At 40.8% G+C, this 21,055-nt stretch overlaps 1 protein-coding gene across 7 annotated transcripts in view; it reads left to right on the top strand.

Annotated features, from left to right (window-relative positions):
• Nucleotides 1-21,055, top strand: part of adgrb3 (adhesion G protein-coupled receptor B3) — a 115,806-nt gene that overhangs the window by 55,436 nt on the left and 39,315 nt on the right. For 5 of the 7 annotated variants that reach the window (XM_080288095.1, XM_080288096.1, XM_026190428.2 and 2 more), the window contains 8 exons: nucleotides 4,469-4,633; nucleotides 5,360-5,524; nucleotides 7,329-7,493; nucleotides 8,076-8,177; nucleotides 14,345-14,451; nucleotides 15,493-15,687; nucleotides 17,534-17,602; nucleotides 20,058-20,166. In XM_080288095.1, the coding sequence (XP_080144221.1) occupies nucleotides 4,469-4,633; nucleotides 5,360-5,524; nucleotides 7,329-7,493; nucleotides 8,076-8,177; nucleotides 14,345-14,451; nucleotides 15,493-15,687; nucleotides 17,534-17,602; nucleotides 20,058-20,166 (1,077 nt within the window). The remainder of the gene's footprint in view (nucleotides 1-4,468; nucleotides 4,634-5,359; nucleotides 5,525-7,328; nucleotides 7,494-8,075; nucleotides 8,178-14,344; nucleotides 14,452-15,492; nucleotides 15,688-17,533; nucleotides 17,603-20,057; nucleotides 20,167-21,055) is intronic. The other 2 variants (XM_026190426.2, XM_080288097.1) reach the window with 2 other exon arrangements.

The following is a 21,055-nucleotide window of genomic DNA, read 5'->3' as shown; positions in this document are numbered from 1 at the left end:
AGTATCTGATGGCGATCATAAACACAGTGCATCCGAGACCGCAAACTCCTAAGTAATTATGGCCGATCAAAAACACTGCAAGCTGCATCCTCTGACATTCTGATTAGTGATGTATTATATCCTATTTTAGATAGAGTCTGTCTAAGTGGGAAGTTGGTGGTTTTCAAAAGGGTCATTCCTTTAGTACGCGTCAACACTGAGAGACAGAAAGAGAATGAGTCATCATTATAAAAGAGCATCATTTCAGCCCTGATGTGACTCTTCAATGCCCAGTATTATTCAGTTCAGAAAGCATAAACCCTGCTGAATTATCACTGTGGTTCCAAAACTTTTTTCAAATAACAATGGAGAAAATCACCATAGAACTGTGCCTTGACACTTAGGGGAAAGTAAAGCAATTAGAAATTTACATTTTTAAAAGAGCAACAAGATAGAGATTCTAATTTGCTTTTCTAATTTTCACTTGTTTAATGAGTTTTTAGTTCAGACCGTATCAATGCACTCCTGCTGTGTTGTTAAATTGCTCTGACTATAATACTTGAAAGATGACGGATTTGCTGTTCTCTTACTTATACTTGAAATCTACCACTAGGATCAAAGAAGTTGTTTTACCAGGTCATCCTTAAAATACTTACATAGCACTAACTATACTTAGTTACCGTAGCAAACTGCTACAAAGAACTCCAGCCTGGCATGGGGCCACATGAAACACAGAGTATACATCTAATATTCTGTAAGGCAGACATATCGATTAGCTTTCTTTGCTCTCTGTGCTATGCCAAGCTTAGAAGAACACCTCCAAAATACATTATGCCTAAAGACACATCACTTCCAGTCAAAAGAAACCTTACCTTATAGTTGCCATGACTGAAAACAGCAACATCGTCTGTGAACGGCGTCCTGAGCTCTGCATCTTGGGATCAAGCATGCTGTTAGAAATCCTGGGCCTACATAAGTTGTGATGCCATACACAACATGATGGAATATGCCAAAATACAGCAACACATCTGCTGTATGAAATATCCCCTGGGTTGTAAAATGCTAGTCCTTTCACAAGCCAAGCAACAAAAACCCATGGCATTTTTCTGTTGAATCTTATTCGCTTTATTCTTAGTAGCACAGTCTACAGGAATTCTGATATCTGACATTTCTTCAGTTCAGGGTTTTCTACAGCACTAACATTCAGTGCATATTTAAGGTTACTGTTAGATTCTTAAACTGTAGCACACAATAAGATATTCATCAGAATAACATTTTTCCTTACATATAAGATAAAACCAGGAGGAAAGTACATATGTCTAAAATCTGATTCCATCCTGAATAAAAGTTGGCATCCTCTGTTTTTTGTAAACACTAATATTATTTCACCATCAGACATTTCACAATGTGAGGTTTGGTAAAATCATAAAGAGCTATACCTTTGACATTAAACCCCTCTGGCTTTCTGTTACTTAAGTTCAGTTAGCCGGCAAGCTTTGCAATGTAAATCCACAGGAAGGCTCTTTGATGCCATCCCTTTGAACACGAGAAGGAAGCATAAACTGTGCTACCTATCTGCATTGCTATGAAGTGTCACCCAAGGTAACAGGTTTATCTTCTTTTTTTTCTTTTTTTGTGTTGTCAATTTTTTTTTAGGAAGGATTATATTCTAAGTAAAGCTAGCTACATCATCAGGTCGGGGTTAATAATTTAAAGTTAGGTTGTTTAATGCCGCTCATACACTCCATAGCTGTCGCTAGCTGCTAGGTTTCCTGGTTTGGTTTGCAGGATATATTCACCTATGTTTAGCATGGGCACTGAGGACAATTACAATGGAATAAAAAATGAAGTGTGTAAAAATAGAAAAATAAGTGGAGAATAAGTAAAACACAGGTCAAAAACCAACACTTTAGAATCAGTACAAATATGTCAAGATTTTACATGCATGATAATGTATAAAATCTTGTTTAGACATTTTGGTTGACAGGTCTTTTTCTATGAAAAAACCCTCTGAATTTAACTGAATTACAGTGTGACAGATGCAAATCTACTCCACTACAGAAGCATTGATTGGGTTATCTGAAGCTACTTCAAACCACTCTGTATCAAAAGAGAAGGCACTCAGAAACAAAATAATAAATACTGTATGGTGACTACAGTTGGGTAAAAGGAGCTAGCTAGCAAGTTAAAAAGGTTAAACTTCACTGGAAAGCAATGAGAAGGCCACCCAAATCCCAGCTTACCTCAAATTAATGAAAACATTCTTGGCAAATGCAGTTGCTTTGTCCATCATCTTGTAGTGGTCCAGGAATTTCACCTCTAGCAGACCAATAGCATTGCTCATGGACATCCCTGTAAATCATGGCTGCAGTTCAGAGAAAAAGTACACAAAGGGACAGAATCCTATTCCATCTTTGCTAGCTGTGGTGACTGCAAGCTTTGAACTCGAATATTTCAAAGTAAAGGCTTCAGTCACCATGGGCCACTTAGCTAAGAGCATCAAAGTAGCGCCTAGAGGCACGGGCCGGGACAGACGGTAGCTTGCCTCATGGCGGACCATAGGCTTGATCCCAAGATCCAACTACTCTACAACTGATCCCGAGATCTAAAAATTTGTACTGCGGGGACTTTAAGCTTCTGCACAAGCTGTGGACAGCGACCCTTCTGAAGAGGATTTATCAAGCCCCAGCGGCCACTGTACAGCAGTCAGACATACATTACTAAGGTCTTAAGTCCTGTTTGTAGTCAAAAGATGATAAGACCACCAGATATGCTGTGTTTACAACAAACCTCTATTAATTGTGCGCATGCTAATTTGCAAGTGCAAGACATGAGAAATTCCTCCCACACTTCTGAAAATGTAGAGCCTAATCACGGCCACAGCACCGTCCAGCTACTGCAGGTTTCTGTTTAACATTTGCTTATTTAAAACATTGGAAGACACACTGAAGCTGAACGCTCATTTTCAATAGCCATCAGAGCTCACCAGAGCCTATACTGCAATGTCATATAGTATTATTTTTTAATATTATGATTTACTTTTGAAAGTGGCCACCTTTCCATTTCTCTCATGCAGAAAATAATCAAGTTAGGTAAGGGTGATATATTAGAGCATAAATATAAGTTTGAAGATTTATAGATAAAAACAGACATTGACTTTTTGGTAACAAACACAGTTTCAGTATTTTCTGGGTTTTATGCAATGCACTTAAAGTTAATGCTGGGCCTTAACTCTGTCAGTAAATGTACTTCAGTGCTGGCATCAAGCTGCCAACAGTTGCATCAGAAACTAATATCAGGGTTAAACTTTTACATTTTGAAAGCAGTGTGTTCATCACTCCATATCTCTGTGTACATTTAGGAGCACTGCCAAGACAAGACAGGAGGTGTCTTACTTCTGTCTGCCTCTCAGATTTCCACATTTCCCTCTCCAAAGTAAAACTATGAGCCAATAGCAAATATTCTCCGCAGTTTTATGAAGACTCACCATCTGTCAACTAGAACCCAGTTAAGCTTACACACAAACCAAGATGCCAGAGGAATGCTGCCTTTTGCCAGCTATTGTTTTAAATTAATTGAAAAAAAAAGCAATTATAGTTTAAAAGTTGCACTTTTGTCAAGAAACATTGTGTTACATTAGAAATATCTATATTTAGAAGCATGTTTCAGTGGAATAAATGATCTGAATAGATAGATCGGAGGGTATTAGAGCATTCGTTTATGTCAAACTCACGGTTGACGTTGAATGCTAGATAGATAATCTCACTGATGTTGGCTTTAATGAGCAGCGGTGACAAAATGTTGTTCAAAAACAACATGCCACAGATTTATAATTCAAAAGGAAACAACATAACCTCCGCAACATCATAATGTTCAATACATTTTCCTTTTTTTAATTTATCCGTCTTTCCTGATATGTAGTCTAAATATTGCACACTTACTCTGAGGACTGGAAGCAGGCTATAGATTGTCTGTTTTGTGCATTACCATGATCAGTATGTTAGTGCAATGACAGCTGTCCAGAACCATTGTCAGCCCACATTATCTTGAAGGTCCCCTGCTATTAGATTCTCAGTCAACCAAGAAGATTCAACAGACTGTGACATTGTTAGACCTGCTGTTCCTGATGGTTACCTTGGTTTAGATAGTCTGGACTCTTATTGTTGGTGTTCTGCACGTCGAAACTCCCTTGTCAGAGATTGACATTTTTATTGTGTTCTACCTGTGCTACTGTATGGCGCGTTGTTAGAGGAGCAGCATTTGCTGTTATTGTGATAAATGTTTGGAGGAGACTGCAGCTTATGGCTGAGCTAGAGAATAGCCCCCACAATGTCTGTGTGCTCTGTGTTTTACTTACATTACTCTGTTGCTAATTCTTTTGATTGATTTTGTTTCATTTATGGCTCAGCGCAGTTCGGTGAGGCCTTTGTTTATGCTGTATCAGAGACAGAGACATTGATTAGGCCTGACGCCTTTTCTGTGCCCGCAGTACACGGTGTGTGGGAGGAGTGGTCACCGTGGAGCCTGTGCTCATTCACATGTGGCAGAGGTCACCGCACTAGGACTAGGATGTGCTCTCCTCCCCAGCATGGAGGCAGGGCTTGTGATGGACCTGAGACCCAGACTAAACTTTGCAACATAGCCCTTTGCCCAGGTATCATCTGTCTGCTCGCTTAATCTGTTAGAAATCATTTTATTAACAGTTATGAGTAAAGCATGGACTCGTTTAAAAGATCAGTTCTGTAAAATGCAATACACCTCACATATATTAGTCAGTGCAATATTTTAAAGGTAAGTAAAAAAAGAAAAGGGAATGGATGCAGACTCTGAGCTTACACAATAAAGCGGTTTAGGTAACCCTGTTGAGAAGGAATACTGTAATACTGACGTCAAAATCACTTACTCGCAGTTGCCTGTGAATGGTAAGCAGATTAGTGATGATGAGTTTCTCCACACAGAAAATGTTAGCTTTGCTGTCCTAGCAGACTCAGTGAAAACAACTCAATTTCAGATGCTTTCCCTCTTCCCTGACAAGAAGGTAGCGGCACTGTGTGCTTTGAACCTCTTAATAATATGAATCTTAATATGAAGCTACTCTTCCAATATCTGTTTTTTTTATGTCTTATTCTCTTTTGTCTCTGACTTTATTGGGAAATTCTAGTTGAAAAAACAAACAAAAAACAAAGCAGACACCCGACTGAAAGTCTGAGTCTTCAAATTTGACAAGTTGCCCTGTAAATTTTTGCATTTCACATAACATCTGTTTTATTGGCTTTCAGTATGAGAGAGAATAGTGATCTGAATATTTCCTCCCATTTCTGTCTGCCCTCCTTTTCCCTTCACTTGGGACATGCTTGTTGGGTTGTGGTTGGTGCCTCAGTGGACGGACAGTGGCAGGAGTGGAGCTCTTGGAGCGATTGCTCGGTGACCTGTGCCAATGGCACACAGCAGAGGACCAGGCAGTGCTCAGCAGCCGCCCATGGGGGATCTGAGTGTCGCGGTCACTGGGCAGAAAGCAGAGAGTGCCATAATCCTGACTGCACAGGTAAAAAATCCTGAGCCTCTTAATTCCATATCCGCTTTGATGTCTAAATTTGAAAACAACGATTCTAAACAGGGAAGAGAGAGAGAGACAAAAAAAAAAGCCAGCCCGTCCCATATTGTCATCATCATTATTACAGTCATTACCATGTAGCACAATCTATCGCCTTTAACTGAGCTATCTTACTCTCCCTGATGCGTACAGAGAAGCCCTGTAGCAAGAATCAAATCGGCATTGTAAGAATCAAGAGTAATGTTCAAGACCGTGCTCTATCAATTGGATTTGAAAAATCCAGTTAGATATACTGTATGCCTTTCACATAATTCTGGGTTAGCAGCCCGAACTGTCTGTCAACATCATAGATGCATTAGAGGCTCAAAGATGTCTGCTTAGAGGTCTCAATCAGGCTTTGAATTGTCTGATCATGTGAAGGGTCTGAGCACTCTCATAATCTCCTGATGCAAATGTAGCTGCAAAAACAGCTAGGTTTCTAGTCTGTAGCTCGCCGATATGTGTGTGTGGAGCATGGTTTCCTCTTTAGTTTTCAAAGTCATTACAAATGTTGTTTCAATAATCAGCCAGCCCTGTGGTCTGCCGGACCCCTAAAACAGAGGCAAATGCTTGCGAATGCGTATTTTTAATTTGTGCTTATGATAATGAAGAAGGTGATGCTGTTGTTTGCCGTTACAGTGAGAGAATGCATTATACAGTTTATTCATTTAATGAGGCCTATCTATTTAGCAAGTCCTACTTGTTTCCAAGGTGAGAGATCAATCATTAGTGAGAAACACAGCCACTATTTAACAAGTCAGCACAATGTCCATTAGTGCTGGAGGCACTGCTTTGACAAAGAGTTCAAGGCAAAAGCATCATTTTTTCTTTTTAGAACTAGCTAAATGCATGTTTGGCTAGTTCCTAGAAATTATGGTATTTTTTTAATGTAACTGAATAGATTAAAGTCTTTAAAAAAAGCCTAATAACTACAATAAATGCCTGTGCAGGTTTTTGAATCAATGCTATGTGTTTTCAAATGAAAACAATTTCTTCAGAACTGCTGGAACAATGAGCTCTTTGAAACACATGAGCATGCATCTGTTTGAAGAATCAGCTGCTTCATGTGCAGGCAAAGAAATCACTATTCACTGGGATTTGATCAATGTCTTGCAGATAGTTTCAGCCAACAGGTCATCGTGGTTTTTCCTGGTTTTTCTTGCTTCCAGTAGCAATCCCGACAGAGGTTAGTTGTAGGACATGATAAATGCCCGTATAAGTGAAGAAGGGGTAAGTGGAGGTTAGAATGAGCGGTGTGTGTTTCCTGCTCACACGGTGTTGTACCTTTCCATTCAGAAGGGCGTGTGATTTACTACATCGCTGAAGGGGAGCATCTGTTTTTTTGTCTAACGCAGAGTTTAACAGTGTTCATTACAAGGGCATAAATCGTACCTCTGGGTTTGGAAACGTCAGCATAAATGTGTGTGTGTGTGTGTGTGTGTGGTTTTATTTGTTTTTTTAATATCGTCAAAACGATGTGAATAATCATTTTCTTTAGCCATAAAATACACACACCCCTGATTATTACAGGTGATATTGTTCATTTGTGAAATACTGCCAAGAAATTACGTTTTCAAACTAAAAGCATGAGTAGCAAAATATATAAATGTAATCAAAAGCTAAAGATATCACACACTAAATAAAGACATTTTTATAGCTGTTTCTTTTTAGTTGATCTTCTGCTGTTTTTTTTTTTTTAAGTAGTTGTTGTATTTGTAATAGTGTCGGTTTCTAACTAGAAATGATTCCATTTTAGCTAATGGCCAGTGGAATCCTTGGGGTCCGTGGAGTGGCTGCTCAAAGTCTTGCGACGGTGGATGGCAGAGGCGTGCTCGGGTGTGTCAGGGGGCAGCGGTGACTGGGCAACAGTGTGATGGGAGCGGAGAAGAAGTCAGAAAGTGCAGTGACCAGCGGTGTCCAGGTGAGTCAGAGCATAATAAGACTTAAGTCTGAGTGGCCACAGAGAAGCTGAATGAAAGTGAGGAGATAATTATCTCTGTGCACTGACTGACATGTCTTGTTATAAGAGATCAGTTAAAACTGAGTCTGAAGAGGGGGTGCAGATTAGCAGAGGTGGATGACTGAAATAAATGAAGAAATTGAAATCATGGTGACGGACATACCGAGAAATTGAAGTATCATCAAAGCTTAAAGTACGGTTTTCAAAATAATCTCCTTTGAAGTAGAGTCTTAAACATGAAGTCACGTAATACTTCTATTCTCTGAAGTAAAGGAAGCAGTGTTCCACAAAAACGTTAAAAACGTTTTTTCCATTATTATAATTAAGAAGTACCTTCCCTCATAAAGACTGAGGCATGTGAAGAGGGTAAATTTTATTATAATCCATAAATGCATTCTCAGACTCTCTGAAACTATACAGCTTTGATCTCCTATATTTCCATACCTCTTAATATGCAGCATGAAGAAATTGTTGCATCATATTGGAAAGACTAAAAAGCTTTTAGCATTGATGTAGTAATGTTTGTATCACTTTGCACTCCAGCACCTTATGAAATTTGTCCTGAGGACTATGCAGTGTCAATGGTGTGGAGACGAACCCCTTCAGGAGAACTCGCCTTCAATAGATGTCCCCCTAATGCCACAGGTGAGGACAGAAGCTACATCATATATTTGTGTATTTTCTTTTTTTAAAATATGAGACTTAGTTGTGTTGCTTTATAGCAACAATGTTCCTGGTTTGAACCGCTTGTGGAGTTTGCACGGTCTCCTTTGGCTCTGTGTACCCTGACTTCTACTCACAGTCCAAAGACATGCATGTTAGGTGAGCTGGTGTTTCTAAATTGGCTGTAGGTGTGAATGAGAGAGTGTGTGGTTGTCTGACTTGGCATTGGCCTGTTCAGGGCATGCTTCTCGCTCAAAGTTAGCCAAGTAAGGCTCCCCTGGATAAGTGGTTAAGAAAATGGATGGATGTAGTAAATGGTGAAAATAAAAGCCGAGTTGCCTCAGGTCTTCTTTCAGTTTGACACTGAACATTTCATTGTTGGCAGCAGTTCCAACACTAGTAAACAAGCTTTAATCTGTGATGTTAGATCTCCTTTTTGATTTCACAGGGAAAATATTGTGGGATTTATAGAATTTAGGTTCATTTTGCCACCCACCTCGGCATGGTCAGGAAGTCAAACGCACGGCAAACTCGGGTTGCCTGGAGCAATGTGCATTGATTTGACTTGCAAACAAGTGGCAGTGCAAATTCAAGCAAGCGAACTAATGAAAAAATAATTATTAAACTGTAAGCACTACTGGCAAATGAATGGAACTTGTCTGCAGAGACACAACCCTTGATTTACTTATTTTTTCCACTCAAATTTTCTGGAAATTTAAGATAGCAATCCTGCATGACAAAAAGGTGCAAAAAGACAGACGAAATTACAAATTTTATATTGTACAAATAAGCATTTTACTAAAAAAAAAAAAAAAGAATACACTGCAATAAAGCTTCTGCTGTAATCACTTTGAATGACATTTTGTAATTAGATGTTCATTTTATTATCACTAGTTTAATTGTCCTTATAGAATGAAGCTTTATTGGTAAGTGTACTCATCTTGTTAAAATCCTATTACTTATCCTCATTCCCCCAAGGGAAAAAAACATATTGGATTCCATCCAATTTAAAATAACAAGACAAGACTTTTCATACATGTATCAGCGCAATTTTGCCACTTCATAAGGTGCAATGCTTGCTGGCCCTAAATGTCGAAGTTCGCCTGCACACTCTCCGGATAGTTGATAAAAGCTCTTCTTTCCATTTCCACATGCGGTGATGTAATTTATGACTGCACCGTCAATACACTGCCTGTGCACTGGATGGGGAAAAAAATGTGATTCTGAGGGCATTGTTAAAGAAAAGCACACTGATGTCTGTTTTCAGACAATAAGCAGAGGCTTTAATGCGTGCATGGAGAGGAGAGCAATTGAAGTTCTGTAACAGATTGAGACTAACTCTGAGCTATTGAAAAGAAGAAAAAGGAGGGGGAAGCTGGGAGAGGATAAAAAAGGGATGCGGCCTCTGATAAATCTGCTGTGATACAGGTTACCTTTGCTCTTGCTGAAGGTCAGTTTGCTAACAGCAGACAGACATCGGCGCAGTGGAGGGCTGTCGTGTGTAGAAAGTTGCATGTGGGTTTGACACAGTAAGCTGTTGCAAAATGCAAAACAGTCTGGCGTTCCTAAAATTACATTTCGTCCCCGACCATAAAATGGCTAACTTGCAAACTAGATGTAGTAGCAAACACACTGTCATTCACAGATGGCTCACCTGCGGCAAAGTTACGCAGAGTAAGATTTAGTAGCATGACATTAGCTTTCCGGCTTGACATTAGTTTTATGGCTAATAACTGTTTGGCACCACTAAGCTATTTCCAGCTTCCGGTGAGGGATTGTGTGTATGTGTGTGTGTGTGTTTATTTGTGTGATGTTGGAAATGCGACACCTTTCTGACCTTTACTAAGAATTTCATTTACACCAAGCGTTGTCTTTATGTGCTAAGTTCGGGTCAGACAAGGCGAGGCTCTTTATTCTGCTTTAATGAGCTTTCTTATATTCGCGTGAGCTGCGACACAGAAGATTAATTCAGACCACGTGTTATTTTCTTACATGCAGCTAATTTGGATGCAGTTTCAGATGTGAGCACACTGTCGATGCTGCCTGTACTAGGTCAGCACTCTGGGCTGAGTTCTTTGTAACTGCCAGTGTTGGTGGACTTCAAGTTCAAGTCTTCAAGTTCAAGATGTGCTATTGGTACCGTATGTGCAGTACATCTTGAACCCAAAGTGATGTTATCAGGGATGCTATTTCACTTTGCCAAAGAACTGGGTTATACTATAACAGTCTCATAATAAAAAGGTAAAAATCCAGCTAGCAGACATATTTCATGTTTAAGTATAGTGCATCCTCCCTGTCAAAGCTGGCACAGAGGACTGGGAAAAAGATGGTGATAGACAATAGGTCAGGGCAGGTCAAGTTTATCTCTAAAGCCATTAATCACAGTTCTAGAGTCAGCAGGTTTCGGGGAGCATACATTAAGAAACCATAAATGAAAACAACTCTTCAAAACCTTTGCCCTGGAATTAGATCAAGGTCAGACTCAAACCTTTAGTGAATTTCCTCACTGATAGTCTCATCCTTCCTGGACAGCCTGATACGAAATGGCAGAGGTAAACAAAGATGAAATATTGATCAGAGAAGGTAACTGAAATGTCTGAAGTGGGCAACACGAATGCAGTGTGACGGCACGGGTGAAACATCCGAATGTGTTAGGGGGCTTCAGCACCTACTCACCCATAGCGCCTGTCGTCATCAAGGTCATCACAGAAAGAGCGCTGGGTGCAGGGGCGTCCGCACCGACTTGGTCATCGGCGATGACAACTGCCACCGGAGGCAAGAATGGGGGGAAAAGCGAGACACGTATGGCACATGAATTTGTTCGCAGTGTAGCAGCCAAGCAAAAAATGTCCCCAAACTGGTAAACATGCGAGCTACATTTACATCTACTTTTAGATGCAGAGTGTGCTGAAGCACAATGAAAACTGTAAGATTTTGAGCTTCCATTGCCCATTTATCATAGTCTGGTCCTTCATTAAATAAAGGTGTATGGTTTAATTTGTTTCAGAACAAAAGCAATTTAACAATTAGGTACAACAACAAGGTATTGTTAATGACACAAGATCAGCTACAGCATTAAAGCCATCTGCCAAATCTTGTATAGGTCCACCTCGTGCTAGAAAAACAGCTCTGACCCAGTGACGTTTGCACACAGAACCCTGGAAGCATCATTTAGTGCACGTGATACCGGCAGTAGATCTTTTGAGTACCATGGGTTACTTATTAGGCTTGTTTAGGCTTGTTCCCAAGCATATTCAGGGCGAGTGGGAGGCCGGGCCAGTGCCTTGGGCTCTTTGTTGTGAGCAGATTTTGCAGTACAGCGTTGAGCATTGTCCTGCCGAGGAAGGCAGCTGATGCCGGGGAGTGCCGTTGCCACGGGGGTGTGTGCTTGACCTGAAACAACGTTTAGATAGGTTGTAGCGTCAAAGGAACACCCACATGAATGCCAGGACCCTAAGTTTCCAAGCAAAACATTGCATTTGTATGAATGGATCGGCGTTATTTGCTAAACCTGCCAGTGGCTGCTCGGTGCAATAAATCCTTTGAGTTTGATTTATATGCCGTTTCTATTCCCGCTAAGACCTGAAGGTACTAGTTACTTTGGCGGAAGATGTTTTGCATTCAAAAGTTCATGTACTGTTATTTATGTGCCCGTGTAATGAGAGCCCCAAATCTCAATTATCAATTAAAGTTCAAGTCATCCAACTGAAAGTGGGAGCAATTAAAGCAGCAACACCACAGGCTATTAAACAAACTCTTCACAGGTTAATGCAGAGAAAATTATCCAGCCGTCTCCAGCAAATAAATTAGACACCACCCTTCACTGGGGAAGGTATTCATTTTTTTATTTGTTAGTTCTACCTTTTCATAATATTAATGGCAGCCATTTCAATCCAAGACGTTTTACTTGTCATATATTCCAGAAACATTTTTTTTAAAGAATGTAAGGGATTTTTTTGTTCTTTTTCACCACCGGATGGTAACCACAGAAATGGTGTTCAAAGCCTCTTTTTAACATTGTCTCGTTTCCAACTCCTCAGCTGGTAAACACTGTTTTAGTATTCCGTCTCGGTGAGGATCACTTGAATAAAAATTCTCTTTTAATGGCACCCAAGTCGAGAGCGCTGTCAAACCAGACAGCGACAGGTCAGCGCCTCAGTGGAGTGCAGCCTTGGTTTTGATCAAGCACATCTCCACTGACCTATATTTCATACTCAACTTACTCCACGTACATCACTGATGATGCAAGGACAGATGACAGATTGGGGCAGAATTACAGCGAAGGCCTCGAGTTTGTGTCTCTAACCCTATTTGATCCCACTAGCAACCCGTTTCAAAGCCAAGGCAGATTGATATCTAATTATATATCTGTACAATATAAACTTCATTTAAAAATAGATCAGTTTGGGAGAAATTCAGTTCACAAAACTGGCAAAAGAAAGACTTACAAATGAATCAGTGTCTATCTCTCAACACTGACCATTCATTAAGCTTCTTTTACTCTTGTTTTGCTGTTTGCATACGGTGGCTTCAGGAGTGCATCTTTCCTGAGCAAGTAAGGTGTGCTTATGGACATATTTATATAAAGTGCAAGTCTGCTATTAGGTTTTATTTTTGCACACTTATAAACCACAATCGAGAGCTCCCCTTTTTCAAACTTAAAATTAGGTTATTTAAATAAAAGATGAGCTCCAGTGCAGGGATTTTACATTAAAATGATTTTGGCCTTGGGTAATTTGTGTCTTTGAGGACTGCTGAAATCACATTAAAATTGCAACATCATACAGTATATTAATAATATAAACACAGGCTACCGGTGACCAAAACATTACCTCTCTTGCTGTTTAACTCCTGCTTCGTGTCTATACGTGGACAAAATTCACATCACTGAGCAACCTCAATGCTTATCAATTTCAAGCAGTTCTTGAATTTGACCTCTTCTTATTGCTCTGTGCCTTTTTGGCAATTCCCACTCAAAGAACCCAACCTTTCTCAGCTTACAGTGACCTTTTGGAATGTCAGAGCCAAAACACTGAAGTGAATGCCTAATTTCTAGGTCTCAAACCATCATAAAACAGACTTTTTACTATCTTTTTGATAAAAATTCAGAGCGAGCATTCTTTTGATTGCTGGCATCCTTAACAGTAGATAGAGTGGTAGAGATTGTGAAGCAAAACTCTAAACCACCCAGGTGAAACCCGCTTTGAGGGACACAAAGGCTCAGCCCAGTGTAAAGCACTGGGCCTCTCCTGCTGCCCCCTGGGTTGTCTCATGGTGATGCATGGTTGCTCCCGGCACACAGCGAGCGTGCACTCTCGGCTTCAGTGGATATCACCAAGTAGTAGCTGTGGAGAAGGTGGGCGTGTGTGTGTGTGTGTGTGGGGGGGGGGGGGGTGTTTGTGATTTCTCTTTGTCTGTGTGTGTTAGTGTGCGAAAGTCAGAGAGAGAGCACGGAGGAGAACAAGAGATAGTGAAGGTTTTATGTGAAGCCCGGATGCCAGGGGAAATGTTTTGTGCTGTGGGAGTTTTCCTCAGGATGTCAAGCACCTGTTTTGGAGCGGTGGGGTGATGTGTGAAGTGCACTCCACCAGGTCGACAGCTGGGAAGGTGTGATGTTGGACCCCTATGTAGGCCGTGTGGGTGGATATTGGGTAGTTCTGCTATTTCAGGATTACTGTTTAAATGCCTGACAGCTATCACAGCTGAGTTGCTGCATGTTTGAATAAGCGACTACAAGTTGTATTAGCCGGGCACGCAGAGCATATATTAAAAGGCACGGGACTGTGTCGTTTGGCATAATATTAAACCATTTCTGTTCAAATACTGTAATACTTTCCTTCCATAAACCTTTCTTTATTGCCTTCTCTAACGAGCGGGTTACATCAAATTTTGATGGTGAATGACGGACAAAGAGGAAAAGATAAGACTCTCATTAAAAGTATTAATATTATTCTCTTTCCTTTTTGTCTCTCTCCCCTCCTCTCATATCCAACTAATCCCACTCTACCCCTTCAATCTGCCTTTCTTTGCCCCACCGTTGGTCTTAACTCCACCTACCCCCCCACCTCTTCTGCGCCTGCTCATCTTCTCATCCCTCCCTCGCCAATCCTCCTCTCCAAATCTGTCGCTGTCTCCTTCCTCCTCTACAGGCACCACTAGTCGACGCTGCTCTTTGGATCACCGCGGTATGGCCTTCTGGGAGCAGCCCAGCTATGCTCGATGCATAACAAATGAATTCAGATACTTGCAGCAATCAGTAGGTGCAAAGTCAGCTCCCTCTCACAGCCTCTGTTTCCAATGCACCATAAATTACCTCCCCAGTGTCCCCCTCCCAATTCTCATCACAATGTAGCCAAAAAGATTAACCACTTCCAATAGAGGAGCAAATTTAAGCACACATTTTTTTCCTTTTTTTCCCTCCCTGATGTCCTTCAGCTGCTGAATTTAGAGTTCCAGGCATGTTCTCGTCTGTGTTTCTAAATAAATTACAATATTGATGATATCGCGGTTACAATATATGTTGCTCCTCGGTTACTCGTCACTTGCACTTTGCTATGTTTTGGTAAATAGGATCCACTGCAACAACTTGCAATATTTTGTTCATTTAAAATAAGACTTGCAGCATGAAGAAAAAAGTAAATAAGTAAATAAATAAATAACAGTTAGGGAAACTCAGTGAAACGGTATTTTCAGTTTAATAGAATCATATCTTTCCCTCAAGAGAACCTTTTGTGAATTCTCTCTTTTTTTCTTTTCTTTTGTCGTCTGATGAGACTTTTTAATCACACAAAAAGCAGTTTTCATTGAAGCCCGAGTGCATTTTATTGCACCATTTCGAGTACTTTTGCTTTAGTAGGTTTGCCTTCAGCCTGAAAACACAGAAGCGCTTCCACTAGAATAGGTAATTTTGGTAACCCTCCATCACTGTTAAAAATAAAATAATTCAGAAGAGCTGAGATAGCACATATAGCGCTGCACCTGTGAACGTGTATTTATGGACGTAAACCCTGTGCAATGATGTGAGATGTCATTTCACTCTGCAATTTCTGCCTAAATGTGTGTCTTCTGCTCCAGTTAACTCTTTTATTCGTATTGGCTCATTTCAAAACATCCGCGAGGCAGAATACATTTCAGGCCTGGCGTAGATATAAGTGTCACATAAAGGGCCTTAGAGAGTAGAGTCTTTCTTCCTGATTTTTTGCACCCCATTTAATCTAAATGTGTAGCTTAGCGTGTATCTTGCGAACTCAACAGAGGACACCGATGCCCCAAGTTCTGTCCTCTCCTGTTTTTGGAGGTTCAGGGGCACCTTGCCAAGGGCCAGAGGATGCTGGCGGGGGATGGGATGTCCCAGGTCACAAAAAACCTGCTGGATCTCACCCAGAGGAGGAACTTCTATGCTGGTGACCTCCTGTCTTCAGTAGAGATCCTTCGCAATGTGACAGAGACCTTCAAGAGAGCCAGCTATGAGCCGTCATCCGATGACGTGCAAGTAAGTGGACGCTGGCTTCATTTGAACATGTGGACATGAATCTTTGTGAAGTATGCAAGGATGCCATGCCGTTACTTTGGTACCCAAAATGATAAAACATTTATGTTACCTGAGCTATAATGTGTAATGTGAGAAAAATGAATTCTATTGTGTGTGAAATAGCACAAACACCCAGGGCTCTATTGTATCAGGAGATCTACTCCACATCCTAAGCTGTTTCATCTCATCATGTTGGGCTTGACTGCAGTCTTGATCCTCTTTATGTCAATAGGATGATGGAGATTATAGCAAAAGCCCCACCTCCATCACCAATAAGACAATTTATGCTCCCAGGGCTGTGCCAATTTCAAAGCCACCCTTCACAGGCCTCTTTATTCTGTCCAGCATGCATACATGTTAGGTTTTTTTATATATATATGTGGTTGTTTTGCTGCGTGTGCATGTGTGAATGGTTGTGCTATATATGTGTGCAATTTTTTTTTGCTAATTGAGAATAAAATAATTGTTATTATGTGATGCCAAAAGCATACTGTAACAGCATACTACTGTAGTTTATTCGTGAGGTTTCAGGTTTTGTCTGTGTTTGTTACTTCTGGATAAAGTCATGAGTAACAGCTCCAGGAAATTAGAAAAATGCGAGACTTGTCCATCAGCTCTTTGCTGTATAGAAATAGTAATAATTTCTCCTTTATTAGCAGGAAAGTTCAGTTATTTAAATACCAGCCACACAGTTCTCTGCTTACTGATAAGCTCAGTCAGATATTAAATCTGAAATATAGCCGTAGTGTTTGTCATTGTGCTGTTTTCTAGGTTTCAGGTAACTCAAAGCACATAAAGAAAGCCAAAAACAAACAAGCTGTCCTACTTAGGTGATTACAAAACTCTGATCTAATTCAATTAAAAAAAAGAAAAATTCAACTCAATTAATCATGCACCTCCGAAGTGTGGTGATATTTGGACTACAAACTGTCAGAGATGCTCTTTTCTTTAGTTTTCTGTTGGTTTAGTCCACTTTTATCAACAGTTTCCTCTTGATGTAAGGCGCATGGTCCTTTTAATATTCTGCAAAACCCCAAATGTTTTGTCCATGGATGGATACAAAGATGCCATTCATCCGTTTTCCTACCGTAGAAAACCTATGAAATGAGGAAAATGTCCTATCTCTGGTTATTAGGAGCGTGTGTGGGCAGACAGGAGAGCAGTCAGCCAGCCCAACCCCTCCGTGTGTCTCTGCGCTAATGCAGTGTTAAAGTGGGCACATTACCACCAGAGGGAGCATAAGCATTCAAGTAGAAAACAAGATAGCCTGTGTCAAGAGAGAGAGCCACTCCCTCAGGCATATTGTAGACCAAACGAAATAACAAGGCTAAAGATCAGACAGGGGTCCTATTACGACTGCAGGCATGCACCCCAAGCAGTCCCGCTCTCCAGTGCTGAAGAAGACAATCCACACAGCTGCTCAAACATTCCCTTTCATCTTTTTTTTTTTCTGATTGCAGCTTGTGCTTTTCTCCTGTAGCATTAAGTGTTTGCTGCAAGCTGCAGGAGGTCCAAGGTGTGTTGCTGTCAGAGCTCAAGCACAAATTCCATCATTTCTCCTATCGTTTACCATCACGGTTTCAGTGGCAGATTTCCTGGTGCTATTGAGCCCTGCGGGAGAAAATCATTATGCCCCTACAGAAATCTCTTATTTTTCGCTATCGTAAATGTTAGTATATTATCCATAACAGTAGGTTTTTGGAGTGCATGGTGTTTATGTCATGATTTGAGAAAAGCGTCTAGCTGCAGTGCCTGTTATGCTGGTGTGTGGGAGTGTTATGCATTTTCCCTTTCATCATCTCCACAGAACTTCTTTCAAATCATCAGCAACCTCCTGGAGGAGGAAAATAAGGAGAAATGGGAAGACGCGCAAAAGGTAAGCATGTGGCAGTACACCTAGTAAATAATTCAGGTTGCTGCATGAACACTGTTTGCCTCAAACTTCGACTCAAAGCTTGTTTGCAGTTTCTCCATCTGAATAGCACAGATTAAGGCAAGTCAGGTGGATTTAGGATTATGTTACACTTACACATATGGTAGTGAGGTAATTTAGCAGGTGTGACATCTGGCCTCATTTAGAAAAAAACTAGTTCCTCCGAGCTCCACTTGGTGGCAGCAGCACCGCCATAGACATTGTCCAACCATCAACACTGCAGGACTCATTCCTTCTGCATTGTTTCACCCAGCTGATGCCGATGAAAGCAACCAGTGTGATTAGGACCTTACTCAGGTCAGTTTTACCATAAAAAAATGAACATTTCAGCAGCAGTCTCCCCTCTTGATATTTATCATATAGTAAAGGTGGATGGCGAAAAATTGTTTCAATATCCTTTAGAAATTGAGAAGCAACATACTGCAACACAGCGGCAATGGTGTGTATGTCAAAATTTAAGTGCCGAAAAGTACCCATTCACAAGACTTGTTTATTCACGAAGATTGGATTCTAGCATCGTCCTGGTTTAGACACATCTCTCAGTTTGAGAGGTGGCAGGTCTTGTTTTCAAAACCGCCACTGGTGTCTGAGACAGCCTGAACCCTGAAATCACACACATCCAGACTCTGACAGAGATGCCATCTGTGATGACTGCGAGTCTGCAAAGGGCATCTGCTCTGTTGTCACCTTCACAGGTAAATTGGGTGTCACCTGCACTGACACATGAGTGAGGTGATGCCTTAAAATGACTTTTTTGTCTTACTTTCTCCACACCTGACTTCAGCTGATGCTATAAGGGGACACAGGCAGTTCAAATATTGCTCAGAGTGCCAGTCCTGGCTGTCTACACAAGGAGTAATTAGGTGTTTACTTACTGGAGCTTTAATTTGGCAGGGCCCCTAAAGGGATGATGTCGGTGAGAGAAGCTCACAAACTAGCAATTTCATCAGCGAGTATGCGTAAGAGATAAGGACAGACAGATCCGAGGAAGTATAGATAAATAAATATAATAAATATATTGTCTCCATGATTTAACACCCAGAAGAAATGTGCGACACTGTTAAATATTCCCGCAGTTATTAATGTGCATGTCTGAGATGTGCTGCTTTAGTTACATCATTATAAAAAGTGAACATGGCCAAGCTGCATCGCCTTACACAGTTTTTCTCACTTGTTGGGTTTCTTGCATTAATGAGTGTTCTCGGCTCAGCTTCCACAGCACCCACACACCAAAAACACGTACATGAAACACCTCACTATTGGGCTTAACTGGCTGTAAAGTTGGCTTTTTGCACTGATCACTATATATTCACCTCCTGCCTCTGTTACCATGGCAAGGAAAGGAACAGCTCTGTCTGCAGAACCTCTGCTGCAGCCATTTCCCTGCACTGCCTTCACGTCTCGCGGTTGCCATGGAGACCAGCAGAATGAGCATTACTGCACTCTGCGTCAGACATGCCGGAAGGGGCGACATGATGTGCTTTTCTCCCCCACTATGGCTTTCACTCTGCTGTGTCAGAGGCTCTCGACTTCAGCACCGCTGATCCGTTATCCCGGCTTAGCCGCGGCACATGAAGAGGCATGTGCACACACACACAAGGTGCTACAGAGGAGGGAAATACCTGCCTCAGGTGTTTGTTGAATATCAACTTAGAGTGAGGTGCTAATTGCTAAATGCCACTCAAAGGCTTCTCTAATTGCCTGACATCACCACTGTGTGCTTACACACTTATTTACGCCCCACGATTACATGAGTCTTGTGCAGAACTGAAAAATGGTTTTGCAGTACAGCACGATATATCCCATTAGATGTGAGACATCGCCAGTAGATGGGCAGCCAGTAGATGGGCAGCCAGGACAGTACTCCAATCTTTTGAAGGTCAATTATTGGATTAACGTGCCTTTGATTTATTGACTTTGGGGAAAAGAGCTGAGTGGACCAGCAGTGTTACCGCTTGTGCTATAGAGCTGTCCGTGGTTCTGAATTCATGCCCCTTCACTCTTATGTGAGTGCTGATGTCCATGGAGCAACACATGAACTGAGGCAATCACCCTTGACTTGGCAGTGCTTTTCCAGAAACAGGCCAGCCACCAAATGTGCTGGCACAGCTGGTGGTTACAGCTCTGATGCTGATGTTATTTGAATGGTTCAAATAGGGCTACAACTAATATATCTTTATATATATATATATATATATATATATATATATATATATATATATATATATATATATATATATATATATATATATATATATATGACTGGTTAATCATTTTCTTTTTTAGCAAGTTTAAAGATTTTATCTTTCATACAAAAATAAGTACAGAGCACCGCATTTTAATCACTGGAGAACTATTTAAATTAAAACTGTCCCCTTGTCTTTATTATCTTGTCCAGATCTACCCCGGAGCAGTGGAGCTCATGCAGGTCATAGAAGATTTCATCCACATTGTTGGACTGGGCATGAAGGATTTCCACAATGCCTATTTGATGACTGGAAACTTAGGTAAGAATCGACCCACTTTGCCTTCGGGCCCACAGCCGCTGAGATCGTTTTACCATTTGTTTTGGCTTGATATGGACACATAATCCCTGTGCTCCTCTGACTCCTTGTGTCAATTTCCCCACCATCATTAATTTAGGATAAATGCTGGGCAGTTGGGGTGGGGGAGTAAAATTACTGCAAATCAATAATGTTGATTAAAAGTGATCTTGCGGTCTTAATGTGCTAAATTCCAATGAAAACATTTAACATTCAATCCAATATCAGTAGCTTACAGCACGGGAAAACCTGCAAGAGTAGTGCCTTCACTAGAATAAATACAGACAATACTTCAAAATAACAACCACGGGTACACATTTTATTGATGCTCAAGTACATTTTAAAACACTGGGGATTTTATAACGTAGTTCAGTAAGAGCAGCACTGCTTTCTTGATATTATAAAGCCTCTCACTAATTACAGACTCTATGTATAGGTTCAAAGTTTTTGGTCAATAATCACATCAAATATTTATGTTATTCTGAAGATGAAATGGTTCGGTTTGACGCTGCACTGAACTGTAGTTCTGTGAGTAAGACTTGATTAGCAGAACATACCCTATAGCGTGTTTTGCAGTTGTACAGCCGCATGAAAAAAATTAATTAAAAGTAAATAAATAAAAGATTGCTTGTCAGTTCCTTGTGAGATTAGCAGTCATGGAAAAAAATACAGTAGGAGGGTCTGATAAAAGGCTGTAAAATTGGAAGTGAAATTACAAGTTTTCTTTGCAGCTGTAATGAGCTTTTCTGCAACGCTGATTTTTGTCGAGATTATGACTTGAAAAACAAAACAAAAAAACCAAAGTGCTGCTGTGGGTTCTTTTAGCTTCGGTCGCGCAGCCTCTCGGATGATC

The sequence above is a fragment of the Astatotilapia calliptera genome, chromosome 13 (assembly GCF_964374335.1).
Source record: "Astatotilapia calliptera chromosome 13, fAstCal68.1, whole genome shotgun sequence".
In the NCBI taxonomy this organism is placed as follows: domain Eukaryota; kingdom Metazoa; phylum Chordata; class Actinopteri; order Cichliformes; family Cichlidae; genus Astatotilapia; species Astatotilapia calliptera.
Note: the sequence above shows the minus strand (reverse complement) of the source record. Positions and strands in the feature narration are given on the sequence as shown.